General features: G+C 39.6%; 2 protein-coding genes across 2 annotated transcripts in view; one reads left to right on the top strand and one right to left on the bottom strand.

Annotated features, from left to right (window-relative positions):
* LOC5566240 overlaps positions 1 to 25,932 on the top strand; it is a 323,292-nt gene that overhangs the window by 285,571 nt on the left and 11,789 nt on the right. The window contains exon 4 of the mRNA XM_021840417.1: positions 7,663 to 8,450. Coding sequence (XP_021696109.1) covers positions 7,663 to 8,450 — 788 coding nt within the window. The remainder of the gene's footprint in view (positions 1 to 7,662; positions 8,451 to 25,932) is intronic.
* On the bottom strand, positions 6,335 to 7,759 carry LOC5579002. The gene is made up of 3 exons (XM_001664131.2): positions 7,670 to 7,759; positions 7,529 to 7,610; positions 6,335 to 7,425 (listed from the first exon to the last, which is right to left on the bottom strand). The coding sequence occupies exons 2-3, from the start codon at positions 7,605 to 7,607 to the stop codon at positions 6,653 to 6,655; spliced, it is 852 nt and encodes a 283-aa protein (XP_001664181.2). The 5' UTR covers positions 7,608 to 7,610; positions 7,670 to 7,759; the 3' UTR covers positions 6,335 to 6,652.

Genomic DNA, 25,932 nt, shown 5'->3' with positions numbered 1-25,932 from the left:
TCCAAAAAACTCTTTCATATATGATGAAAAATAATACATTTCACGTGTTGTTCGCAACCATTCCTCTGTATACTTAAAAGCTTCCTTTTTTCTCATACAGTGTCCGGTATTGGGTGCTCCAAATTCAAAACGAATCATGCAGGTGCCCACAAACGATGTTTTCTCACGCATTTGGTAGGCAAAACGGATCGTTGAAGTAATTTCTGCAAGAATTTAAAAAAACAGTTCTTAAGGAATTTTAAAAAGAATTCTTACCATAATTTATTGTAATTTTCTTTAAAAATTCGGATAGTTTTTTGAAAAAATCTTCGAAGAAATTAGCAGCGGAATTCCAAGACTATTTACGAAAAAATCACTAGAGCAATCCGATAATTAATTCTGGAACAACCTTTGAACGGCTTAACATAGACAACGGTGAATACATGGTGCGGGCAGAGGAGGAATCCTAGATAGAATTCTAAATACCTGAAGAAATATTTGTTAGAATCCTTGGAAAAACTCAATGAAGATTTTTTGTAATTTTCTGAAGATTCTAATAGGTGTCTTATTTCCACATAAATTCTTTGTAGAAATTAAAGCATCCTTTATTCAAGTCATACTTTGAAGAATCTCTTGAGGAAAAAAAAATGGAAAACTTTCGGCAGAATCACTGAAAAGATCCGTTTGAGTATTCCTTTTACTGATTTCTAGATGTATCACTAGAGGCACGTTTGGAGTATTGGAAGGGATTTAGGAGTTAAATTTATGCATTTTTGGTTGATTGCGTGCATAAATTTTATAAAGATATGTCTAAACAAAGTTTTGGAAAGTTTTTGAAGGAATTCTTAGATATTTTTTGTGAAATGCATGGACAAATTCTAGGAATAATTTTTTAAACGTTTTCAAATCATTCATGAAGAAATATCGAAAATAATACTTGAAGAAGATCCGAATAATAAATGAAAGTATTCCAGAAAAATATGCAGCAATCCTACGATGAGTTCCTTGAAGAGTTCACAGAGGAATCCTTTGAAAATTACTAATTCCTGGTAGAGCCTTGAAGACAAATTTTTGAAGCAATTAATGAAGTCACTGGAATCAATAAAAAGCATATCAGATAAATCCTGGAAGAGCATGAAATCTCTTAAGTTCATAAATATAGACTCGAAGGTGACTAGTGTAACTTATACAGAAGTTTATGGACACATACTTTAACTTTATATTTGAAAAAAAAATTCTGGAAACAATTCTGAACAAATTCACATTTATTGAGGAAATTCTGAAGATACCTCCAAAAGGTATTATTAAAATTTCTGATTGTTGATGCAATCCATATTACAATTCTTGGAGAATATAATAAATAATTCCCTGAAGACTTCTTGAAGAAATCCTTTGGCGCATCCTGAAATAATTCCTAAAGTAAGGCCCAAATATTTCCTAGGCCATTTTTTAAATTTATATTTTTCGGGCTGAAATATTAATCGACGTGAAAATACAAAATCAGCGGCGGGACGCAGACCAGCGTATGGCGCGCCGCCGATACGTCAATCGGCGTCGGCGTGACGTAAAATGAATCAGCGGCGGCGGCGTGGCGCGGCGGCGCACAGGTCTATTCTGATGGTCACAAATTTGTAGCCTGTGTCACGTTTTTTTCTTTATGTTTCTTTTCTATGTTTGTAAAAAATAAATCATACAAAGTGCAACACACTGTCATAACCGTTAGTCATACTAAACGCCAAATCAATTTGTTGGAGTTGTATTGGCTATGATGCAATTGCCTGAAATACAGTTGTGTTCAGAATAATAGTAGTGAAAGCCGATTTTCATACAAAATGCTCAACTTTGGCATGCTGTAACTTTGTTTTCATACGAGCAATCGGCATGAAATTTTGGTAGTGAACTACAAATATGCTCAATTTCATTATCAAAAAATTTGAAAATTTTCACACTACCGGCTAAAAAGTTGAGCACCAGGTGAAATCGCTCAAAATAATAGTAGTTTTTCTTTTGTAAATTTTTGTTCAGCAACAATTTAGTAAAAAATTGTATTGTCTATACATTTAAAGCTTGGGTGGAAATGGTTGACACGATGTGTAAAGAAAAATTCAAAAACTCAAAATACAGCAGATATTTAAATTATTAAAACTACTATTATTTTGAGCGATTTCACCTGGTGCTTAGCTTTTTAGCCGGTAGTGTGAAAATTTTCAAAATTTTTGATAATGAAATTGAGCATATTTGTAGTTCACTACCAAAATTTCATGCCGATTGCTCGTATGGAAACAAAGTTACAGCATGCCAAAGTTGAGCATTTTGTATGAAAATCGGCTTTCACTACTATTATTCTGAACACAACTGTATATGTAAGGTTAACAAGTGTAATACGCCCCCTAAGGAAAAAGTGCTTATTTAGTTGGCCATGGTCGCAAGCAACTTTTGCGTGCTAGATAGCTTCTGAATAGGGTACAATATGTTTTTTTATGAACGATACAAATCATGACGTTCCAAAACAACCCGTGCAGTATGTCCCTCCCGAAGAAACAAGTTGCACAACGGTGTAGAAATGTTTTCGAAGAGATTTCCACCACCTGCTAAGCTTCAAAGAATCCATTAGCAGTCGTTTTCCGGTAAAAGTTTTTGTAATAAATACAATAATAAAGCATAGACTTCATTCACAATGAGGTTTGCTTATCGGACGCAAAATTTTAATCCATAATTCTGAATTTCGCTTTTATTTTTGGGAATGTATATTGACTGTTAAAAATTCTTAAAGAACATATATGAAGATATGTAATAATATTTACGTGTGAAAAGCCTCAACCATGTTGAAATGAAGTTAATCGTATTGCCCCGTTGGGGCATACTACACCGAAAAACCCTATATGGCCTCCAAATTTATACGAAAAAAACCCAGACAACCAAAATGTACGCATAACGAAATCACCTGGAGGCTTTGTATGTGCAACATTTCACTTATAAGATGTCACGAAAAGGCCTTCTACGTACAAAAGTGGAGGCGATATGCGTGCATACATTATGTGATGAAAAATAACATACAATGCGAGTGTATAAATTTTCTACCGAACTAACCTGTGATCTTATCCGACTTAAGTTATGATAACAAATGTTTATTTGACAGCTGCTACGGAGTGATCCGATTTTGTATGTACGAGTGTACGAGACGAAACAAAATGTACAAGTAAACTCAGAAAAGAAGTGTTTTATGCGAGGAAGGTCATCAATCTGACGAGTTTATCCACGGTGTTTTGCGGGTTTGATGTAATTAGTATGAATAAACGAGTTGTAACGTGAACTTTCATGCGATTTCAGGTTGTCTGGGAAGGGAATCCTTGCATTTTCAATAATTTGACAAGACACTACACTTCAATGCTTCCAGTAGACAATTGGCCCTTTGAAGGAAGCACCACATTAGACAACGAACTAGCATGCAACGCCCAGTGGCACAGTCTAAATACGTTCCTGACGAAAAGTTTTCCGGACTGAAGCGAGAATCGAACCCACACCCCTTGACTCGATGCGGTTAAATGCTTGGTAACACTAACCGCACGGCCACGAAGCCCACAAATTTGGTGTTACCGAATAAGCAAAATCTGTTATGTGAACAAATTTTTTGGTTGGGTAATAATTATAATTGCTAATATAATTGTAGCTAGCTGATGAATCTACGAAATGTATCGATGAAAACTTCTTTTGAACATGGGTGGCAGTATAGATGGGGAGCCGTACATACCTGCAGATGAGCTATATTATTGGATTTAAATTTGCCAGATTTCCGTGTCATTCAACAGTGGCTGAACGGAACAGTGGTAGCCAATATCTTTGAAGATCTTTGCGTGGAGACTTGCATCTACTCGTTTTACCTTTTTTATTTTTTGTTTGTTTGTTAAAACTAACTCATATAGAGTGCAAAATACTATTATATTCGAAATTATATAAAGCACCAAACGAACTCGTCTGAAGTTGTATTTCCCACACTGCTTTTTCTGGAATGAACGTATATGGCCTCCACTTATGTTCACGTGCATTTTAAACAATCTTTTATTTCCAAATAAGCGTTCACTTTACTGAGTTGAATCTCAGTTATGTGAACACATTTGTTTGCTGGGTGGTGGGTGACTGACTTCGTCGAGAGGTCCAGGTCCGAGAGGAAAACATCCAGTATTGATGTTCTTCCGGCTGGAGAGAGGAACGTTGGCTCGTCTGGGAAGTGTAGGATACACGAGCTCGAGCTCAGGCGGTCGGCAAGGAGGTTGCCGTTCCTGTTGCAGGTGTGGTTTCACCACAGGGTATGGCGTGCGTTGAGATCGCCGGCTACCACAAAGTCGGTTACACTGGTCCTCCGAGAATTGCATGGTTGTGCCGTCGTTGTCCGTACACTGTCGGGGAGCGTAGACAGCATAAAGAGAGATGTCACCACGTGGATTTTCACCCCGATTGACTCGATTTCTGATTGCCTGGTTTTCGGATGCGGCAAGATTTCGTAGCGGATGCCCTGCTTGATAAGGACAGCCACTCCGCCTCCACCGCTTGGGATGGGTATGCTGCGACGTCCCAGAGGACCCGTTTTCATAGCCAAAAACGGTTGTTTGGATCCTTCTAGAACGCTGCTGCCATGGTGATTTCTAGACGGTTGGCTCCTTATGTACAGGGAAATCGTTGCTTGATACATGGTCGCCGGAGCGGTCTGTTTGGGCGCGAACATGAATCAATAGTAGAAAAAATAGTAAGGTACCGTGGGGCAAGTGGGTAATGGAATTCGCATAGTTGAGATTCTTGGTTGTGTATATTTTTTAGCTTGACTCCCACCATATATAGGCAGCATGCTGAAATTGATTTTTATGAACAATTGAAGAAAAAAATACAGAAAAAGTTTTTGAAATATGTCTCTTTACTTTTCACTTGCCCCAAAAGTGGGGCAAGTGAAAAGTTTACCGTTTTGAACAATAAATTCAAAAACAAACAGTTATATTCACGATTTCTATTACCTTTAACACTTGTTAAGGCTTCCTAATGAACAATAACATAAGTAACATATAAACAAAGGAAATGTTATTCTTCTCACTTCAATTTTCTTCTGTTCAGTTATGTTAGTTGAAATGATTCGACAACATTATAACTGCAACATTTCCAATGTTAGTTCTTACATTATACACACTTATATTTTTTTCACGAGCTCGGCTGTGCGAATCTCGGTTTTCCAAATTTAACCGAGACTCAGCTAACAAATTGTCCGGTTGCTTAGCAACGAAGCACGATTTACTGATACTCGGCTTTTGTTTGCTGAGATCCCAGGAAATTTGTTTGCCGACTACTCGGCTGTGCGGATCTCGGTTAAAATTAGTCGAGATTCGGCATTCTGAATTAAGTGGAATCGTTCAAAAACGTATTTAGGGTCTTTTTTATGTGGATAGACCTATACCCCATTTTTTATGTTTTGAACTAGCTTTACATAGACATTCTACGAGATTTCCGTGTGTTCTCTAATATTGCAACTTTTCAGTCAACGTCTTCCTTTTAATTGGCTGCCCGAAGTAGACATATTAATATTGTAATGTATAGAAACATCTTTTAGAGAAGTTCCATGATTTCCAATAGCTTTTAACGCTTGAGTATAGTGTTTCTTGAATTATCAGCACGTTATGTTTTTCTATGATAATTGCGAACCATGTTTACTTATGGCTACTTAAAGAGAAAACACAAATTCAATCTCTAATGATTAACTTTTCACTTGCCCTACCTGATAAGAAAATTGACGGTGTTCAAATTTAGTTATTTTTAGGTCTACGTCGAATTACTTCTAAAACTTTTTTATTACAGTTTGAAACTGTCACAGAGTACAACTAAGTAGTGGTACAGGAAATTGTTTTCCGCAACTTTTTTCCACTGAAAATATTAAAATAAGATTGTACGCCGCCAACTTGTTACGGAGTAACAGTTGACAGGTTAACAATTTTTCACTCTATTATGCAATAATGGCTGAAAAATCTCAGAAATCTCTTACCTATCGTAATGTTCTCAATGACCTCAAAGGTTTACGCATGAGTTTAAAACGTTAATTCACATATTTAGTAAACTATATCAATTGTTTTCACTTACCCCATTTACCCACTTGCCCCGCGGTACCTTACATTAAAGTACTGCTTTTGTAGCACTGAGAAGTACAGTTTTGTTACGAGAGCCGAAAGAATTTGCGTACGCACAGCACGATTGTACGATGCGCACTACTGTAACATTTATTGTTATGAAAAAAAGGGGTGTCCCGTGGCCCTGACCCAATCATAGCTTCCGATTTAAGAAAAGTGATATGTGACTACCAAGTGAAAGCAAAAGCAAACATACTTAGCATCATTTATTGTCATGTTTTATTATCATCAATGTGCACTACGTAGTAAAGATTGCAAGCCAAGAAACTATCATCCAAACTAGTAAACTTGTAGAAACACGAATTGCATAGATTGAGTAGCACAAATCGTAAGAGAAGAAGTTTTAGTTTTTCTTTAAAATGTGATATGTAGAACACTAGATTAACAATCTATAATGAAGAGAGTAAATACTAAATCTACGAAGAATTTGAAAATTGGAAGAATTCAATTGCCATTTGTAAGATATGCGTCTATCGCCGGATATGTCAATTCTGGTCCTCAATTCCTTTCTAATCAATCTTGTTATCATTGTTGAATCCGGAAGCGATCGCCTTTCCATTCTTGCCGTTCTTGCTCAAGTACACGTTAAAATAGAAAAAGTACTTCTGCTTCTCGGCATCACTCATCTGCAGCAGATCCTGCGAGGTATCAGAGCAAGCCCGAACCACCACTTCACACTTGGCCGGCTTTGGGCAAACGGGACACTTGTTTTCATCCAGTTCCGCAGCGTCGTTCTGACTGAAGTGATCTTCGCCTTCATTTTCGCCGGGTTTCTCCGTTTCCGGCAGACTGGTCGTTGGAGGTGATCGACAGTTGAAGTACCACGTGATCGGATAGGCATTCATTCGTGATCCAAAACTAGCGAAGTGCACGTCGATCGCCGGGTTTTCATCGACTACGGAGAGGATGGGTTTGGCGAGACCGTCGATCACGACCGTGATCAAACCTTTGCGGGTGATCTTGATGTGTAGCTGGAAGTGCTTGGCAGGGAAGAAGTTGAACGAGTGGCTGTGGTGAGCGGACATCCGGAGAGTTTCCTTGTAAATCACGGTGTAGACGTTACTGATGCGGATCTCGTAGGTCTTCTCGTAGTCTGGGTGTTGACGGGAACGGTTACTGGCCGACAGGAGAAGAGCGATTTCCTCCTGTTTGTTGGACAGTTGAACGTAGAGGAGTAGGTCTACGACGTTCTTGTCGGTTCGGTTGTTGCCCATCTCGTCGATGTTGAAGTAGTCTTCGTACTGGCTGGTGATCGTTGTGTGGTGATCGCAATACGGGGGAACTAGAATATGATCGTTTTAAGTTTGCTTAAACAATTAGATCTTCATCTTACAAGGGGGTCACGATGGGTCATCGTGACCCTCCCTTGTTTTATCAATACTCACTATCGATCGACACAGTTGTTGGGATCGTGCACAAGATCCCCATCCAAACGACCAATCCATATAGCGGTATCATGTTCATTCTCTGAAAATAGATTAAATGTTAAACAATTTTCTTTCCTTTCTTACCATTTCAGATGAGACCGAGAGGGAACACCCTTCTATTCCAGCAGCTGCTGATCCTGTGGCAGCTGCTGTGCTGTTGCGTTGTGGTCCTGGGCCATGGCCGCCTGATGGAACCACCGGCACGTAACGCCATGTGGCGCTTCGGATTCCCCAACTCGGTCAACTACAACGACAACGAGTTGTTCTGCGGAGGATACGCCATCCAGTGGGAGCTAAACCAGGGTCAGTGCGGAGTGTGTGGAGATGCGTACCATTTGCGAAGTCCCCGGCCTCATGAGGCCGGTGGAGAATTCGGCAAAGGCATTGTCACCCGGAGGTACTTTGCCGGGCAGGAGATCGACGTGGAGATCGAACTGACGGCCAACCACATGGGACGGTTCGAGTTGTTCCTGTGTCCGAACAACAATCCGTACTATGAGGCCACGCAGGATTGTTTCGATCGGTATCCGCTGTATCTTTCGGGGACCAACGAGGTTCGGTACACGATTCCTCCGGAATCCGGCAAAAAGGAGATCTTCCGGTACCGAGTGAAGTTACCTCGCCGGGTGACCTGTACGCAGTGTGTTCTACAGTGGACTTACTACACCGGGAACATGTGGGGACGATGCGACAACGGAACGGAAGGAGTGGGCTGTGGGAAGCCGGAAACGTTCCGGAACTGTGCCGATATTAGCATAGTGTCGGCTACGGGAGGCGGAATTCCTCCGCTGTTTGTGGACGAGACAAAGAATCCATTCCTGCTGTACTACAGGGACTTCCGCGCGCCGGAAGGCAACGATGTGTTCCCACTTATTATTCGGTGAGTTGTAATCATTTTCAAAATGTTCCAATACTACTTAGACAGGAAACATCCAATAGGAGTCAAAGGATTCCGGATCGAACTCCCATACAATACAGTAAAAATTTCGTAAAAAATCACTTTTGATTTTGCATTGAGTTCGAGATAAATCTACCAAAGATGTCTACCGGCATCAACCAAAGAATCTTGATCAGATCTGCAAATGATCAATTAATTCAAAAAACGACATTAAAAAGACTTCTAGTTTTTCAACGTTTCATGAACATACGAATCATTACGTAGAACATTGTTTTGCAGGGAACATTTTTTTTGACTCATGTTTCATATTACGTTGGTTTTAAAATAAGCGCGTAAATCTATTTTTGATTAACGCAGTTTTTTTACGCGGGACATCGACCGACGTAAAAAACCTTATAGTGAATCGCGTGGAACGCGTAAAGAAACACGCAAAAAAAAACCGCGTAAAAAACTTCAGTGTATTTGCTGAGATATTGTGTTGTTTTAAACCCATTCTAACCCCTCTGGCCCATTGTCACCCCATCGACGGTAGGGAGCCGGATCCTGTTCTTGGCACTTTTGATTCACTTCGACAAAGGGGGTTTTTGAAAGCTCCTCCTCCTTTCTGGCGTTACGTCCCAACTGGGACAGGGCCTGCTTCTCAGCTTAGTGTTCTTATGAGCACTTCCACATTTATTAACTGAGAGCTTACTATGCCAATGACCATTTTTGCATGTGTATATCGTGTGGTAGGTACGAAGATATTCTATGCCCTGGGAAGTTGAGAAAATTTCCAACCCGAAAAGATCCTCGACCGGTGGGATTCGAACCCACGACCCTCAGCTTGGTCTTGCTGAATAGCTGCGCGTTTACCGCTACGGCTATCTAGGCCCCTGGGGTTTTTGAAAGCTACAGAGCTCATATTTGGCAACGATAAGCATCGTTCTGGTTGGTAAACGGCTGGGTGGTAGGTCATTTGGCATAAAGTCGTTTGGCATAATGGTCATTTGGCATAAAGTCGTTTGGCATAATGGTCGTTTGGCATAATGGTCTTTTGGCATAATGGTCGTTTGGCATAATTGTCGTTTGGCATGATGAGTCTGAAACCAATAATTTGTTAACATGACATTCGTTTTTACGTTTCTATTGAATCTTTCTGATGACTTCAGGCTTGTTGTGGAGTCAATTGATACAAAATGTCACTATATTCTACAATCATATGCTCTTGATTAAACTAAAGTATATTAGGAAAGTTATTGCCAATAGTATTTTATTATTTATCCAGAAATTACCCTTCTTTCAAATATTAATTCTTCATTTGAGTTCCGCTATTGGAATAAATTTTGGCACTGAAGATTGTTATATACTTAGCACAAATTTACCCTTCTTTCAAACCTTCTATGTTTTTTTCTAAATATGATGTAACCATAATTATAGGTATTAAACTATTGATTTCAAATTTAAATAAATTTTACCATCTTTTATACATAATCTGTTCTTTGAAGCTATTTTTTTAGATATTGTTTTGCTTCCAACTGACAAAAGAGCGGCAATCGATAACATTGATCTGCTCAAGTTATTTGAGAAAAGTAAAATCGATTACTGCAGCTACTTTGATGTGATGTGCTACTTTTTCTCGAACGCCAGTTCCCCGAATATCGCGCTTCCTCAAATAGTCCACTTCTCCGAAAAATTGTGGTACTCATAAATGCCGTAACTTTATACATTTCAGGGTGGTGGACGAACTGGCCATCTTTTATGCACCCTTCTTTATTTAGTTGGCGATTCTTTCGAGTTTTACCGTCCTCAGCATTTTTGCCAACATGTGCATAGCCGAGAATAACAGAATACTTCCATCTTTTGATTGCTTATCATTCTTTTTTGTTCACTATCCAGCCACTGAAGACTATTATAGCACCTATTTAAACTGCACCACTTTTCGGGGAAACCGGTCATTTGGGGAAATAGCATTCGGAGAAAAAAGTCACTCGAGGAACTGGCATTCGGGGAAAAGTAGTACAATCACTTCGATTATTCTGGACCCAATTGTTGATGTATTTTCGTTTAATTATTTCGCAATAGTTTTCGGCGTCCAATCTTCTATTGGTTCAATCATAAATTTTGCTGTCTTTTAAAAATAGGCTGTTCTTTATATTTATACTGTTTTAAATTGTATTATTAAGTAAAGCTAAATGTTAACCATTTTTATATTTTGCTGTTTTATCAATTCTTGCAATACGTGCTGTTATAATGATAATTACTTTAAAACCGACCAATATCCAACATATATTTTTTTGCAAGCGTATGATCTCCTTTCGAGATATGCTCGAAAAAATATTATCTCAATCACAAATTTTTCCTTCTTTCGATAATAGATGGTGTTTTTGATGTACACTTCCAAAATTAAAATTTATATTGAATCGTTGAAAAGTTTTGGTTCAAAAATATGTTGGTCATTTGATTCATGCTGTGAGAAGATTTTTTTGCGTTAGCTTAGCTTAGCTTAGACTGACTACACATATCAATGGTTGCTATTCCGTGATTGACCGAAGTCAGTGAAAATGCACAAAGAATCAACTAGAAGTTCAGCTGGGATTGGCAATAATCTTCTTCAGTGTGCATAATTCAGTGCCTCTATTTATACAAGGTCAATAACGGCGCCGGCCACGTCCTTGCAGTCATGTGGGATTGAGGGAAGGAATGTTAGTGTGTAACCTTTGCTATTTGGAGACCGTGTTTGCCTCTGCATCTCCACAAAGGTTACAGGGAGGGATGTTTGTTAATGGGGAGGATCGTTGGGTCAAAAGATTCACTTTGATAAGCGATTAGACCATGATAAACAATGATTTGTGAGATATATACATGCTTATACGTAAATATAATTGTTCATATAATTTCTATGTAGAGGAGGTGACACTTGAGGTGACGAACCATTCAAAGTTTGTTGAACAAATACCTAAATGTAACATTCCTACAGCTGTCAGTACGAAAGCATGTGTTATTATATTTTACTCATTTGAAAAGAAACAAAAGACTCAATTGGTTGGGACATCATAGAACACTCTTATTCTTATGCCGACACTTACAGTGGCGAACCATCCAAAGTTTGTTGAATAAAGTGAACCTTTCGCAAGTCTACACTTGTAGTGTCGAACCATTCAAAGTTTTTTTTTAATTACAAAAATAAAGGTATATAAGGGGTGTTCTGAAAAAAAAAATGTTAAACATAAATAAATCATGATTCAGAGTTTGTGTCGACACTCACAGTGACGAACCATCCATAGTTTGTTGAAACATCATATTTACATCCCACCATTGTAACGATTAAATGTGCAGTCATACATATTTTATAGATTAGAAATAGTAGCATGAAACGAGCTCACCAATTGATCCGTTATCCTTGACTGAGCAGCCACAATCCACTTTCAGCTTCACTCGTTTGCTCGGCTAGCACTCAGAAAAAAAAATAGGCGCGCGACCCGAAAAAAAACACGGACGACAGCTCGGGCTTTCTTGACGCATTGCCCAGGAGCAAGCGTCAAGGTCGTCGAAAGATCAAAAAGAACGAACCGATCGCGGCACTTTTTAACTTACTCCAACCGAACTCCCCGATCACGCCACTTTTTCACTTACGAGATCGACGCGCGACATGTTTGATCCTGCCCTCGTCGCTCGCTCCGGCAAAAGCAAGCGTCAAGGTCGAAAGGTCAAACAGAACTCGATATAAGAACACCGTATTTTTTAACCAGTGCTTCACAAAATTCTTTGTTTTTTAAAGGAATCCTGTGAGAAGATTTTTTTGCGTTAGAGCCCTAAACATTTTTAACGAAAATTAATCTGCTCTCGTATAAAGGCTATTTTTGCATAATATTGCAGTAATAGAGCTCATAATATTTTGCAAACAAATTTCCCCTTATTTTATCAAGTAATTTTCATCAAGTATTACGTCCAAACTGGGACAGAGCTTTATCTGCAGCGAGTCAATTCTAAGTCAATCATTATGCCAAACGGCCATTATGCCAAACGACCATTATGTCAAACGACTTTATGCCAAACGGGGTACAATCAAACGGCTGGGCATGGCGTACCATTGGTACCTCGCGTACCTGAAGGAATAAAATAGACCCCTTTGTGCGGTCCTTAGCCTCTTGCCCAGCAAGTCCTATCCCTACCTCCTCGCGGTACTGGCCGGGGTACGAGAAACCTTAGGGAAGATCGGGTAACCAACTCCCGGTGGGAACTTTGATCGTATGCTGACAGGGAAGGGGGGGGGGGGGGTTTGCTTCTGCAAACCTTGAGCGTCTGTACTCCATGTTAGGAGCGGCTCACAACAGCGTCTGTTCCCCATGTCAGGGGCGGCTGATCATCGTCCGAGTGCCAGAGAAGGACTCTAAGCTAAACTGCGCACTATGGTCAGGTCCGTCACACTCGAGCTCAGATTGGGTACCACTTCTAGTACTGCATTTCGTCCCTCGGTAGTACAAAAGGTACCCAAGTTTGACAGATCGCAATACACTTTTCACGGCATTCTAGATTACCTTATGAGCCATAAAATTTTGGGCAACTGCAAGGGACATGGGGGTCTTTGATTTGTCTTTGCTATGGTCCTCCGAACATTTAGGGAGAATGGTCCTCCGGAAATCTAGGGGGTTGGTGTCAGGCCCTGCAAGCCAGCCGTAAAAAACATCAAGCAACGAATAATCAACGAGAGAATACGAACCGAGACAATCGGCGAAGACCACAGCGACGTTAAGGGACTAGCGATTGGAAGCTCAGTACGTGAAACTGTAAATCTTTCAACTTCATCGGGAGCACACGCATACTCGCCGACGTGCTGAAGGACCGCGAATTCGGCATCGTAACGTCGCAGGAAGTGTGTTGGAAGGGATCAATGGTGCGAACGTTTAGAGGTAACCATACTATCTACCAGAGCTGCGGCAATACACATGAGCTGGGAACAGCTTTTATAGTGATGGGTGATATGCAGAGGCGCGTGATCGGGTGGTGGCCGATCAATGAGAGAATGTGCAAGTTGAGTATCAAAGGCCGGTTCTTCAACTTCAGCATAATAAACGTGCACAGCTGTCACTCCGGAAGCACTGATGATGATAAAGACGCTTTTTACGCGCAGCTCGAACGCGAGTACGACAGCTGCCCAAGCCACGACGTCAAATTCATCATAGGAGATCTAAACGCTCAGGTTGGCCAGGAGAAGGAATTCAGACCGACGTTTGGGAAGTTCAGCGCCCACCGGCTGACGAATGAAAACGGCCTATGACTAATTGATTTTGCCGCCTCCAAGAATATGGCCATTCGTAGCACACAGGCTTCCATACCGATACACCTGGAGATCACCACAGCAGACAGAATCGCAAATCGACCACGTTCTGATTGATGGTCGGCACTTCTCCGACATTATCGACGTCAGGACCTATCGTGGCGCCAACATCGACTCTGACCACTATCTGGTGATGGTCAAACTGCACACAAAACTCTCCGTCGTTAACAACGTACGGTACCGACGGCCGCCCCGGTATGACCTAGAGCGGCTCAAGCAACCGAATGTCGCAGCGGTATACGCGCAGCACCTCGAGGCTGCATTACCGGAAGAGGGTGAGCTGGACGAAGCCCCTCTTGAGGACTGCTGGAGAACAGTAAAAGCAGCCATCAACGATGCAGCTGAGAGCAACGTCGGGTACGTGGGACGGAGTCGACGGAACGATTGGTTCGACGAGGAGTGCCAGCAGGTTTTGAAGGAGAAGAATGCAGCGCGGGCGGTCATGCTGCAGTAAGGGACCCGGCAGAACGTGGAACGCTATAAACGGAAACGGCAACAGCAGACCCGCCTCTTTCGGGAGAAAAAACGCCGCCTAGAGGAGACGGAGTGCGAGGAGATGGAACAGCTGTGCCGGTCTCAGGAAACGCGTAGGTTCTATCAGAAGCTCAACGCATCCCGCAACGGCTTCGTGCCGCGAGCCGAGATGTGCTGGGATAAGGATGGGAGCATTCTGACGGACGACCGTGAGGTGATCGAATGGTGGAAGCAGCAATTAGACGAATACTTGAATGGCGCTGAGAGCACAGGCAATGAAGGACGGAACAACGGAGGAAATGCATTCGTCAGTACTGCGGAAGATGGAAACCAACCAGCCCCCACTTTGAGGGAGGTTAAGGATGCCATTCACCAGCTGAAGAACAATAAAGCTGCTGGTAAGGATGGTATCGGAGCTGAACTTATAAAGATGGGTCCGGAAAGGCTGGCCATTTGTCTGCACCGGCTGATAGTCACAATCTGGGAAACAGAACAGCTACCGAAGGAGTGGAAGGAAGGGGTAATCTGCCCCATCTACAAGAAAGGCGACAAGTTAGATTGTGAGAACTTTCGAGCAATCACCATTCTAAATGCGGCCTACAAAGTATTATCCCAGATCATCGTCCATCGTCTGTCACCTGTAGTAAACGAGTTCGTGGGAAGTTATCAAGCCGGCTTCGTTGACGGCCGATCGACGACGGACCAGATCTTTACTGTACGGCAAATCCTCCAAAAATGTCGTGAATACCAGGTTCCAACGCATCATCTTATCATCGATTTCAAGGCGGCACACGATAGTATCGACCGTGTAGAGCTATGGAAAATCATAGACGAGAACAGCTTTTCCGGGAAGCTCACGAGACTGATGGAAGGTGTGCAAAATTGTGTGAAGGTTTCAGGCGAACACTCCAGTTCGTTTGGATCCCACCGGGGACTACGACAAGGTGATGGACTTTCGTGCCTGTTGTTCAATATTGCGCTAGAAGGTGTTATTCGGAGAGCCGGGCTCAACAGCCGGGGTACGATTTTTGCGAGATCCAGTCAATCTATTTGCTTCGCGGATGATGTGGACAAAAGATGGCTGTGTGGTACTGAATGAACATTGTCATAGATCTTGTCTTCCAACCCTGTTATGATAGTTGACAATTAAAAGCCTGTTGAAAGAACTCCGAGAATGTAGCATCGGATCGGACATCAAACGATCTAGTAGGCATGGCACAACTTCGACGCCTCACTCCTATAGTAGTGTCAGAATGGAATGCAAGGTTCTTCGTGGTGCTCCCGCTTGCCAACAACGATCCTGAGCTTCACAGTGGCAGACCTGTACATCTCGATCGACGGCGGTGTGCAGGAAAACGGTGTGAGGTGGCGAAGAATGAACCACGAGCTCGCCCAACTCTACGGCGAACCCAGTATCCAGATGGTGGCCAAAGCTGGAAGGATACGATGGCCAGGACATGTTGCAATAATGCCGGACAGCAACTCTGCAACGTGTTCGCTTCGGATCCGGTTGGTACAAGAAGGCGTGGAGCGCAGCGAGTTAGGTGGGCGGATCAAGTGCGTAGCGATTTGGCGAGTGTTGGGCTGAACCGAGGATGGAAAGATGCGTCCACGAACCGAGTATTGTGGCGTGAAATTGTTGATTCAGTGTTATCTGTTTAGATGTTAACTAAATAAATAAAATAGTCCAATTTAGGAGTTTAGGCGCAAAGGGTGTACCGTGATCCGGGGGCAAATTGATCAACGGGGTGAATTTGATCAGGTCGGTACCAAATGGCATTTCCTCTCAAGGATGCTTTTTACTTCGTTGCCATCACAGACATTCCATGTTTTCTACTTTATAGATGTCTAATAATGGTTTTAAACTATTTCTTTTTTTTATTTAGGTCAGTTTTGCATAGAAATATTTACAGTTTTCGAAGGTGTTAGCAATACTGTTGGAAACATCGGTACTAAACAATCCACTGGTGCTAAGCCTGCATGCCAACTTTGAGTGTTAAAAATGTTGTGTAAGCTTCAGTGTGAACTGCTGAACTCATTTCTGAAATTGTACAGCATTACAAGAATAGTTTTTTGCTTGTAAAACCGTTTTTTGTTGAATAACGTGCTTATTTCAAGGAAAATTGCATAAATTTAGGCGTATTATGCAGATTTACAAAGTTTAATTTTGCAATAAAATGATGATATATATGAGTTGTAAGAATTTTGACATTATTTTCACATTCAGGAGACCCAAATTTAGTAGATAGGGAAATTTTACATTCTAAGATATGCATTATTATATAGTGATCAATTTCGCCCAATGTGTCATTTTCAGTTTTTGAAATTAAAACTTATTTTATGAAATGTTAAAATTTATTTCATAAAAAATCGATCACATAAACTGATAGAGATTAATGAAGTACTGGTTTTAGCGAAATAAATTTTAAAATTTTTGAATTCCAAAGGAAACCATGACAAAAAGTTGTGAAAAAGTGATCAATTTGCCCCCGGAATACGGTACGTGACAAAAACCTGCTTAATTTAGTTTTAACAAATTAAGATGATAGTTTTGCCTTACACGTAACACCTAGATATAAGAAATGAATGTGATGTTTAGAATGACACTGATAAAGAGATTTAAAATATAACAATTGTGGAAAAATTTGTAGAACTGTGTGCTGAGACGCAAGCCTTGTTCCAAATGAATACAACAGTACAGAAAGGATTTTATATTGGTAGAACATTTGAAAACTATAATTCTACACACTCACAAAAACTCATATCATTTACGTCTATAAGGATGCACATAAAAGAAGCGAGCCAGATGACGTAAATTTTTGTTGAATTTTAAATACGTTAGTGTGTGATTCTGGAAACGCGATCACAGCTCCATCGTTTTCGTGTCTTTTAACATGTAAAATTACATATTTCCATCACTTGCATTATGTGTCATTCAATCATAATAATTACGTCCACAGTAATTTTCATTATTTTTAAGAATGTACCCATTGAAAATATTGTTGTTCATCATTGGAAATGTTATTATATTTAAAGAAAATGATTTTTTTTAATTTTGGCATACTCGTCAGGGGCAAAAAAAAACCATTTTTATAAAGATAAATAGTAAAAACACATTCTCATTAAGCACAAAATGTTTCACATATCTGTGTATTCGTTGCCTGCAAAATTGTTTTGAATTTCTAAAAGATGCCCTTAAATCCATTCACAAAAATTTCATTTTATTCAGCAATAAAACCAGTTCTCTATTCTCTTTCGAAATAACCATTCACAACAATCAACATCCACATCGAAAATTCCGAGTTTGAAATAAATTTCCTCCATCAGATAGCACTTCGCCGCAAACCAATTAATACCGGCATAAGCCCCTTGTTCCGACATAAATACCCATTTAATTAAATTTTCTGCGACAAAATTGCTCCGACAGCCGAACGACAAAAACAACACAAGCCTCTCAGACCGTAGATTCACGCAAACGAGCACCACAACGAGAGCTCTCATGCCATTAAACAGGATTCAATTAGCTTTCGTCGTTTTGCAACTTGATTCTAGAGCTTTCGTTCGTTCGTTCCATCTAATTTGTGCATCCTTTTCTTGTGAATGAACGATTTGTAGCTTTTCTCAGAAACTGCAAGTGGTGATTGTTTCCCGGCAAATTTCGATACTGCACTGTGTACTAAAGGTGACGCAAACGCCATAATCTATACTTTTCGTGACTGAAAATCACCTACCGGCACGCGATTAGCGCTGTTTTTTTTCCGATGGGATCCTTACCGAGAGGTTGACTTTTCCGGCTGTCCTTCGAAACCTTGAACCGACTGACTAGAGCACCGACTCGAACAGGACTGACTGCAATCATTTCCCACGCCGAGGAAAAGCTTACTCCTGCTACCGTTTTGTCTCTAACTCCGAACACTCGACTCTAAACAGCGATTTTTCAATTAAATCTTCGAAATTTATGCACATGATGATCAATTATCAAACAAATTTGAAGTCATTGTATGGTGTTTGGAAAATGAGACAAAATAAGGACAAAGTATTGTTGAACATTTTTACTTGAATATTATGGGTAATATTGATTCATCCTTACTTTCATCAGTACACTTAAATTAACAGTTAAATTTAGCTCTATTGAAAACGCTTATCAAGACACTGTAAGCCACAAGTGTTCGGAATATGAGTCAAAACGGTACAGAGCCTCTTCGTGTCGAGAGGTTCCATCACGTGTCCTATATCTATCTATTGCTATACTGAAGGGTTCTGTTTGGTGTCAACATGCTCGATGCACAAGATACAAAACATAGTTTCTCTACATAGCAATAGACCGAAATTTGAACGAACGATGAGGAAGCGATGCTTGTTAGCGAATCCTCGCCGGCTGCTAAGGCTTACATTTTAGTTAAAATTTTGTTGGGCAAATTTCTGCATAGAACTTTTTATGAAATCCAATATCATATCTTTTGGAGAAATTTCGATTTTGAAGGGATTTCTTAAATCTCGTACGAGATTTTTCTAAAAAAAAATATAACCATATTTATCACCGTTTTCCAGTTACATATTAAGAAAACATCCTCAAAATTCCCATATCAGTAAGAATTTCTTGTTTTAGGCGGATATTTTGTCCTGGATAAATACAAAATAAATGGTTTGCATATGCAAGCCCTGTCGGCTGCTGACAATTGTGAGCCGCTCGGCAACGATAAAAGGATATTACCACCCTTCACTTCCGCCAACCATCTTTGACTCATGCTTTGCGCTCCGGAACCTCGCTTCCCACAATAATACGTAGGTATATTTCCAATTTATATTAATGAAATTGCAAAACAGATACTGTGTGCTGGGTCCCCCGATACCTACGTGAAACAGTTTCAGAAGCGAGCGGAGGATACTTTGCATGTGCGATAATTGGAAACATTCACACTCCATCAAGGGTTGTACTATTCCCTTGTTGATATATGTTCAGGTTTGGCTGCATCGAAATCTAGGGCACTGCTACTGCAGTAACAGTTACCGTTGACCTTGTTCGTAGGTTATATTTTTAAAACTAAATCGAATTATTATACTATTATTTATCTTCATCTAAATGATTTTTCGCTCATGGCGAGTTCGCTACTCCGTGAATCGAATACTACTGAAGAATTGTAAGGAAATACTCGAGTAAACCTGAAATACCGAAAATCAATTACAGTCAACTCTCCGTAATTCGATAAAGAAAAGACCATCCAGTTAGGGAGGTTTCAAGTTATACTACACAAAATCAGTGCAACTGCGTTTCATGGGACCATCGAGGTAGTCATGAAAACCAAATGTTACTATGATTCTCAAACCCGATATTGATTATTTTACGATATTAATTTCCTTATTATTTAAACTTTCTACAAAAGGCAAAAGCACCAATCATAAGTATTTAGCAGAGGCGTCGCGTGGCCTTATTATCAACCTGTGCACTTCTAATTTATGTTGATTTCGTTTTTTAACCTAGGTTGGAACTGACGCAACCTGTTCTGAACCACAGTTTCAACCCCAACCCGATTCAAGTTTGGCCGAACTACAATTTGCTTGACGTTGGTTTATTTATGTGCTGATAACCGACCCAGTTCCTAAAAACGGAAACAACATAAGTGTCATTTTATATATGTCATTATTAGGTACACCGTGGATTCCAACCATGTTTTTCTAAGGTAATAAAATGTATAATCAATCTTTACTAATTTTCGTTTTCAAATATATTTGTTTTTAGTCTTTCAGTTGATTAAAAACATATATGATTGCAGATGCTAATCGGGTTGTTTAGTTTTATTTTCTCACTTTTTCATTTTTAACGATTAGTCATCATTATGGGGAAATTGTAAAATTACATATGAAAATAATTCAAATTATGCGGGTCATCAGTTTCGATTTATAAAGCACTGGATCCTAACTAATATTGCAATATAGAGTTAGTGATCATAACCCACATATTTTTACATAGAATTAATACAAGATCGTTCGCTTCGTGTACTTGGTGCACGCATCAAGAAAATTGCTCGCTTTTAAACCACACCACTAGCGTTATACTGACGATGACGGTACGGAGGGCACGACCGCTTTTGAATTCATTTTCTGATTGTCTTCAGATTGACCATCACAAGTACCACCGCGCTAATACTGTATGCTGGAAGCGAGGTTCTTAACCAGTATTGTACAAAAATACGCGCGGGCCCTGGGTCTCAAACTTACAGAAACTTCTTACCGTCAGCCGTCTAAAAAATCACGCCAGTACTCCACACCACAAGCGTGGTGATGTTGAAAGCGCGAAGGAAAAAAGAGAGCAAGCAAAATGGATCTCTCTCGTGGATTGATTTGTCTCTTGTCTTCCCACCGCACGCTCGCACAGATTGATGTGGCAAGACTGTGCACCGGCCAGAGTCGACGCTTTGGCTACTTACACACTGGCATTTGTAGTGCAAAAAACATTCTACCACATATACAGAATTGTGTGTACGACGAAAGGCAACGCGTCTCCCGATGAGAGTGCACACGTTAGGTTTCATCGTCACAACAGCAACGTGTAGCGTGGAACAAAGTGTTGCGTAGCATGCATCGCACTAAGCGCGTAGGGAAAATTAGGGCACAGATCTCGCGCCGCACCAAACAGCTTTTGCATTTAATTTGAATACCAAAAATATAACAACAAATATTTTGAAAGGTGTAAATTGCGATGATCAATGATAAAGATAATTGAAATAGGCTAAATTTTATTGAGAGAATTGAAGAACCGTACTTCAATAATAGTAGCAATTGTAGGTTGTTATGATGAACGATTCGCCACCTGTGCAGTGCACATGTTGCACATGTGGACGCGACGCCTCTGGTATTTAGAGAAAACCTAACCATATAGAGTTATTTGGGGATAACAATTCTGTTAGAAGTGGTCCTTCCTTAGCCAAGTGGTGTCCGGGTCTACAAAACAAAGCCATGCTGAAGGTGTCTGTGTTCGATCCCCGGTTGATCCAGGATCTTTTCGTAATAAAAAGTTGAAGTTGAAAATTTAATGAATTTACGCTATGTACATAGAAATTTTGTGGTAATGTTCCGAATCGATCTGTAACAATAAATTTTAACATGGATCTTGTTCACCGTTAATAAAATTAACAGTGTAACCAAAGCTTCTATAAATTTAGACCCTTTTGCAACACATGCGCCATCTCCCGTATTAGTAGAGACATCTGAAGCTTTGAAATTCAAAAGCTCCGATTGATCGTTTCAAATAACCGGTGAGAGCCTCCACAGGATCTCATTTAGCTGACCAAAAGACAAATTTGAAGAACCTATTTGAACTAATTTGGACTGCAAGCGGAAATCTGCTACCTGCGTGTATAGGATTTATACAGCGAAAAAGGTAGAGCGAGATCGGAAAAATATAAATGAGTAAGGCAAAATGAGATGGGGTGTTTCTAAATTGCGTTCAACCAAAAATAGGTACGCAATTGGGGGGATTTTATAAAAACTAAAATTTTGCTGCGGACATTTTATTCTCGTGCGATTTGTCAACGATTCGAAATCGGATTTTAGAAGAAAAGTTGAACGAAGAGTTGAATAGTTGAAGAACTCAGAGCAAATTCAAGTGGAATTGTGCAAATAGTTAAAAGTTCCTAAAACTTTTCTAATAGTGCAGGTGAAATTCCTTTAAAATTAAATGTGCTAATATTTCGTTAATTTAAATAATTCTCCTTAGAAAAAAAAAACAGTGCCAAGAACGCCATTTTGAAATTCACCTTTTCAGTAAATTGAATTCCTAATTGGTTCGAGGTAAGGTGAATTTTCTGTTAAATTTAATGTATTTTGAATTAATATCAAAATATCGAATGACCAGGTGAATCCCGCTGGTCATTGCGGGCGTTTATGCTAGGTTGTGAAGTGCGTACTCAACTGAAGAAACCGTGACTGGAATTACCCGTCTTCGAGTCGAACCACCCTAGCAAACTCTATTGCGAGCGGCTGGCCAGCGTGCAACATCCGAAAGCTCTCTTCGCATCGTCTTGTGTCGCATCAGTAACTCGCTCACCACGCTCGTCGCAAGCTCCCTGTCGCTCTCGAAACATCGCACGAAAGAGACACGAGGCACCGAAGCTTTTGAGTGTGCCATCTGCAGGTGAGAAGTGACAACTTTCCGTACTGCTAAGGGAGTACGCGACCAACGATTTGATCGGTACGTGGGCAAGTTAGTTGCGAAGGCTCGAATCGATTTAGGAATTGCACTTTTGCATGCGCATGCGATCACGTGGAAAGGAGATCACGTGGGAGGATTATCGCCGATGAAGTGACCTCATCAGTGGATTGGAGGATTCCTGGGATACAGCTGACAACCGGCAGGTTTGCTGATAGAAAGGTCAGAGATTTTATTTGTACTTTTTTTTCCTTTTAGTTTGTAAGAACCAAAAATAATAGGTTTAGGATTTAAACCAAATTCGGTGACGTCACCTTCAAGCAAGTTTAGGCCTATGTATACTCTTTTGAACTGCAATAAACTGGATTTGAAAACACTAGGCCGACCCTATTTCGAAGGTTGACGAGTTATACGATTTGAATTACCAAGAAAACTTAAATAATTTGTCTCATTTAGCTTTATTATTTTGCGTATTGAATAACTTTAAACTTTTTGTACATATTTTCCTAATTTGATTAGTTCAGTTGGGTACACTTTGAAACCAACCTTGTGGTTAGCTAGGTGTGATCGGTGTTTGAGGGAGAAATTCAACCCGCCCTAGATAAGAGCCTTTGCCGGGCCATTAACAGCCTCAGCAGCCTCACTTTCGGTGAGTGGCGCTTAAGCTGCTGCTGGTCTTGAACCTGAAGCATTCGTTACAGATCTATGGAATAAATCTTGAGATTCGCTTAAATTTTGGACTTAAATCGCTGCAAAATTTACAAATCGAGGTTGGTTTTAACGATTTGCTGAATTGAAATTGATTGTCAAAGGAAGCTTTGCAATTTGGATGTACCTAAAATTACGAATAAAACTAATGACTAGTGAATACTGCATGCATTTGTTGCATAGCTTAACTGCCGTTATACGCATAATTGTCCCATGTTACTTTTTGTGCATTTTGACTTTTTATCATCAAACACTTTATTTTTACGTATAGTTTTAGAAAACACTTACCAAAAATTAACTTTGTTCGGAAACTCAATGAAAAGCAAGCCAAGTCTATTTGTCCCATTGTTGAATTTCCACGCATAACTGTCCCACTACTGTATTTCTACGCATAATTGTCACACTATACAATTCGCTGCGCTTATCTCGAACAAAATATTCAGTAGATAGTTCTGAATTAGCTAATGTTTGGGAAAATCCTTTTGAATATCTTCTTACGTTGGATTTACACCCCATGCGGAACACAACCTGTTTTATGTGTTTGTATTATCGGGATGCATTCATCATTCATGCGAGCCTGACGTCAAATTTGATTGAAATCAAATTTTAATATCAAAATATTATTTCCCATCAGTTTTTCAATGAATTTCAGTTAAACTTTCAGGGTTGATCACAAAATTCTTCTAGTTTTTGGAACCACGTTCATCGATTAGAAATTTACCGTAATTTTGGATTCATCACGTGGAGTACCTAAATAATCCCACTTGAAGAATCAGTAATCACTTTAATTTTAATGATTTAGCAAACCAAGTCTAAATAAAAATAGTTTGACCGTTTTTGGATGTCTTGGCCACAAGCTTTGTGTTCCGAATACCGGTTCACTGATGAAAGTGGCCATTATAAAGGCGAATCTGAAACCTGGCTCGCGACGTATCAATTTTAATGAAATTGCGAATCAAGTCTAAAGGTGGTTCAGATGTATTTGAATGACTTGACCACATGTCGGATTGTTCCGAATTCCCGGTTCCCTGAGGAAATTGGCCTCTAAACTGTCGGTTCTGAAACCTAGCAGGCAACATCAAACTTCAGAAATTCGCAAATCAAAACTAAAGAAGGGTAATTCAAAGGTTCTTGGATGACTTGATAACATGTCAGGTTGTTTTGGATACCCTGTTTCCCAGAGGAAGAGGCTATTATATTTGCGGTTCTGAGACCTTATCTTGCGATATATCAAACTTAGAATAGTTCAAGAGGTTTTGGAAGACCTGGCCACATAGTGGGTTTTTCTGGATAATTAGTTCTTCGGTGCAAATGGCAAATATGTTGGTGGTTCTAATACTTAATTTAAGATGTATCAAATATCATGATGTTGCAAATCAAGTCCAAAGAAATGTCAAATCGTTTGAAGATTTGTGTCGTGAATTTTGAGTTAAATATTTACTTCGCAGAATAACCTTGAATTCGCAGACGAGTTTCTGTCAAGCCTTATAAACTCTCCAACTTACTCATCCACTCTTTCTTTCCCTAACTCATTCATTTTCTCATTATCACACATACAGAAAGCTTTGCTTTCTATCCCAAACTATAAAATCGTATTTCTTCACTTCCCCACACGTTGCTCCGTTTGGCACATGTCCCTTCATTAGGTGCCTAAACATAGACTTGAGGATGTACGTCCTCTACATTCGGTACATTCTATACGTAAGAACGGTCATCTACAGCAGTATACTTAGCACATAATTGGTCACTACTATCAGTGGGACTGTTATGCGTAGAAATTCATCAAAAACCCCGTATTTCTAGGCATAACAGTCCCACTTTGAATTTCGTAGGTAAATTTACTCTATTCCCATAATACAAACTCTTGACTTTAATGAACACGCTATTCTTTATACTTTTGTAAAGATTTTAATTTAATTTACCACACACGTGGTCAATACGAGGCCTAAATGTGTTAAAATCTTTAAAAGCGTTTTTTCTCGATTGCATATTTTGGAACATGGGACAATTATGCGTATAACGGCAGTTAAGACATTAAAAATTAAATCCCTAGGAAGAATCTCGAGAAATCTTTATAGAATTATATAATTCATATTAAAAATTTCGCAAAGCACTTTCGGGAGCACTGAAAAAAAAAAACTACAAAAATGTACAAAAATTAGACCAAACTTTCTCAACTGGTATAATATTGTTACCGTTATTATAATTAGAAATACTTACACTGCCTTAATTCACCGGAGTGGCTTCAGTATGTTTTTTTTATAGTTTACTGTTTTAAATTTAATTGATTGTTGTTCTTAATGTTGTTAATTCAAAATAAAAAAAATCTGAGAATAAATGTAGCATTATAATAGTTAGAAGATAAGCCATGTGATTTCTTTTATTGTCGATTATAGCTAGTATCGACCGTTTGTTTGAATGATTTGGTTGTTCTGATACGCTCACGTCAATATTAGAATGAACACACGCGGATATCTTCCACGGGCCCACTGACCTCCCCCTGATTGATACATTTATTTCTTTCGGCATTCGCACTAAACAACCATCTCAATGAAGTTTGCCTATTTTATTCGCTCAATAGTTTTCGCTCCAGTTCTCAAATAAGTGTGCCTAGAGAGCCAAGAATAAGTGTTTTATACAGAGCAAATTACAATGACAATGATGTTTCATTTAGGCATGCTTGAATTCATCATTGCTTTTTTTAATTATTATTGATTAAATTACTGATTACTGATTAAATTTTCGAAACACTTTTCAGTGTTGTACGATAAAGAACCACGAGGAGTTTTGGCGAAGTTGTTAACGAAATAATGGAT

This window comes from Aedes aegypti, chromosome 1 (genome assembly GCF_002204515.2).
Source record: "Aedes aegypti strain LVP_AGWG chromosome 1, AaegL5.0 Primary Assembly, whole genome shotgun sequence".
NCBI classification, from domain to species: Eukaryota; Metazoa; Arthropoda; class Insecta; order Diptera; family Culicidae; genus Aedes; species Aedes aegypti.
This window is presented reverse-complemented; position numbering and strand designations above follow the sequence as displayed.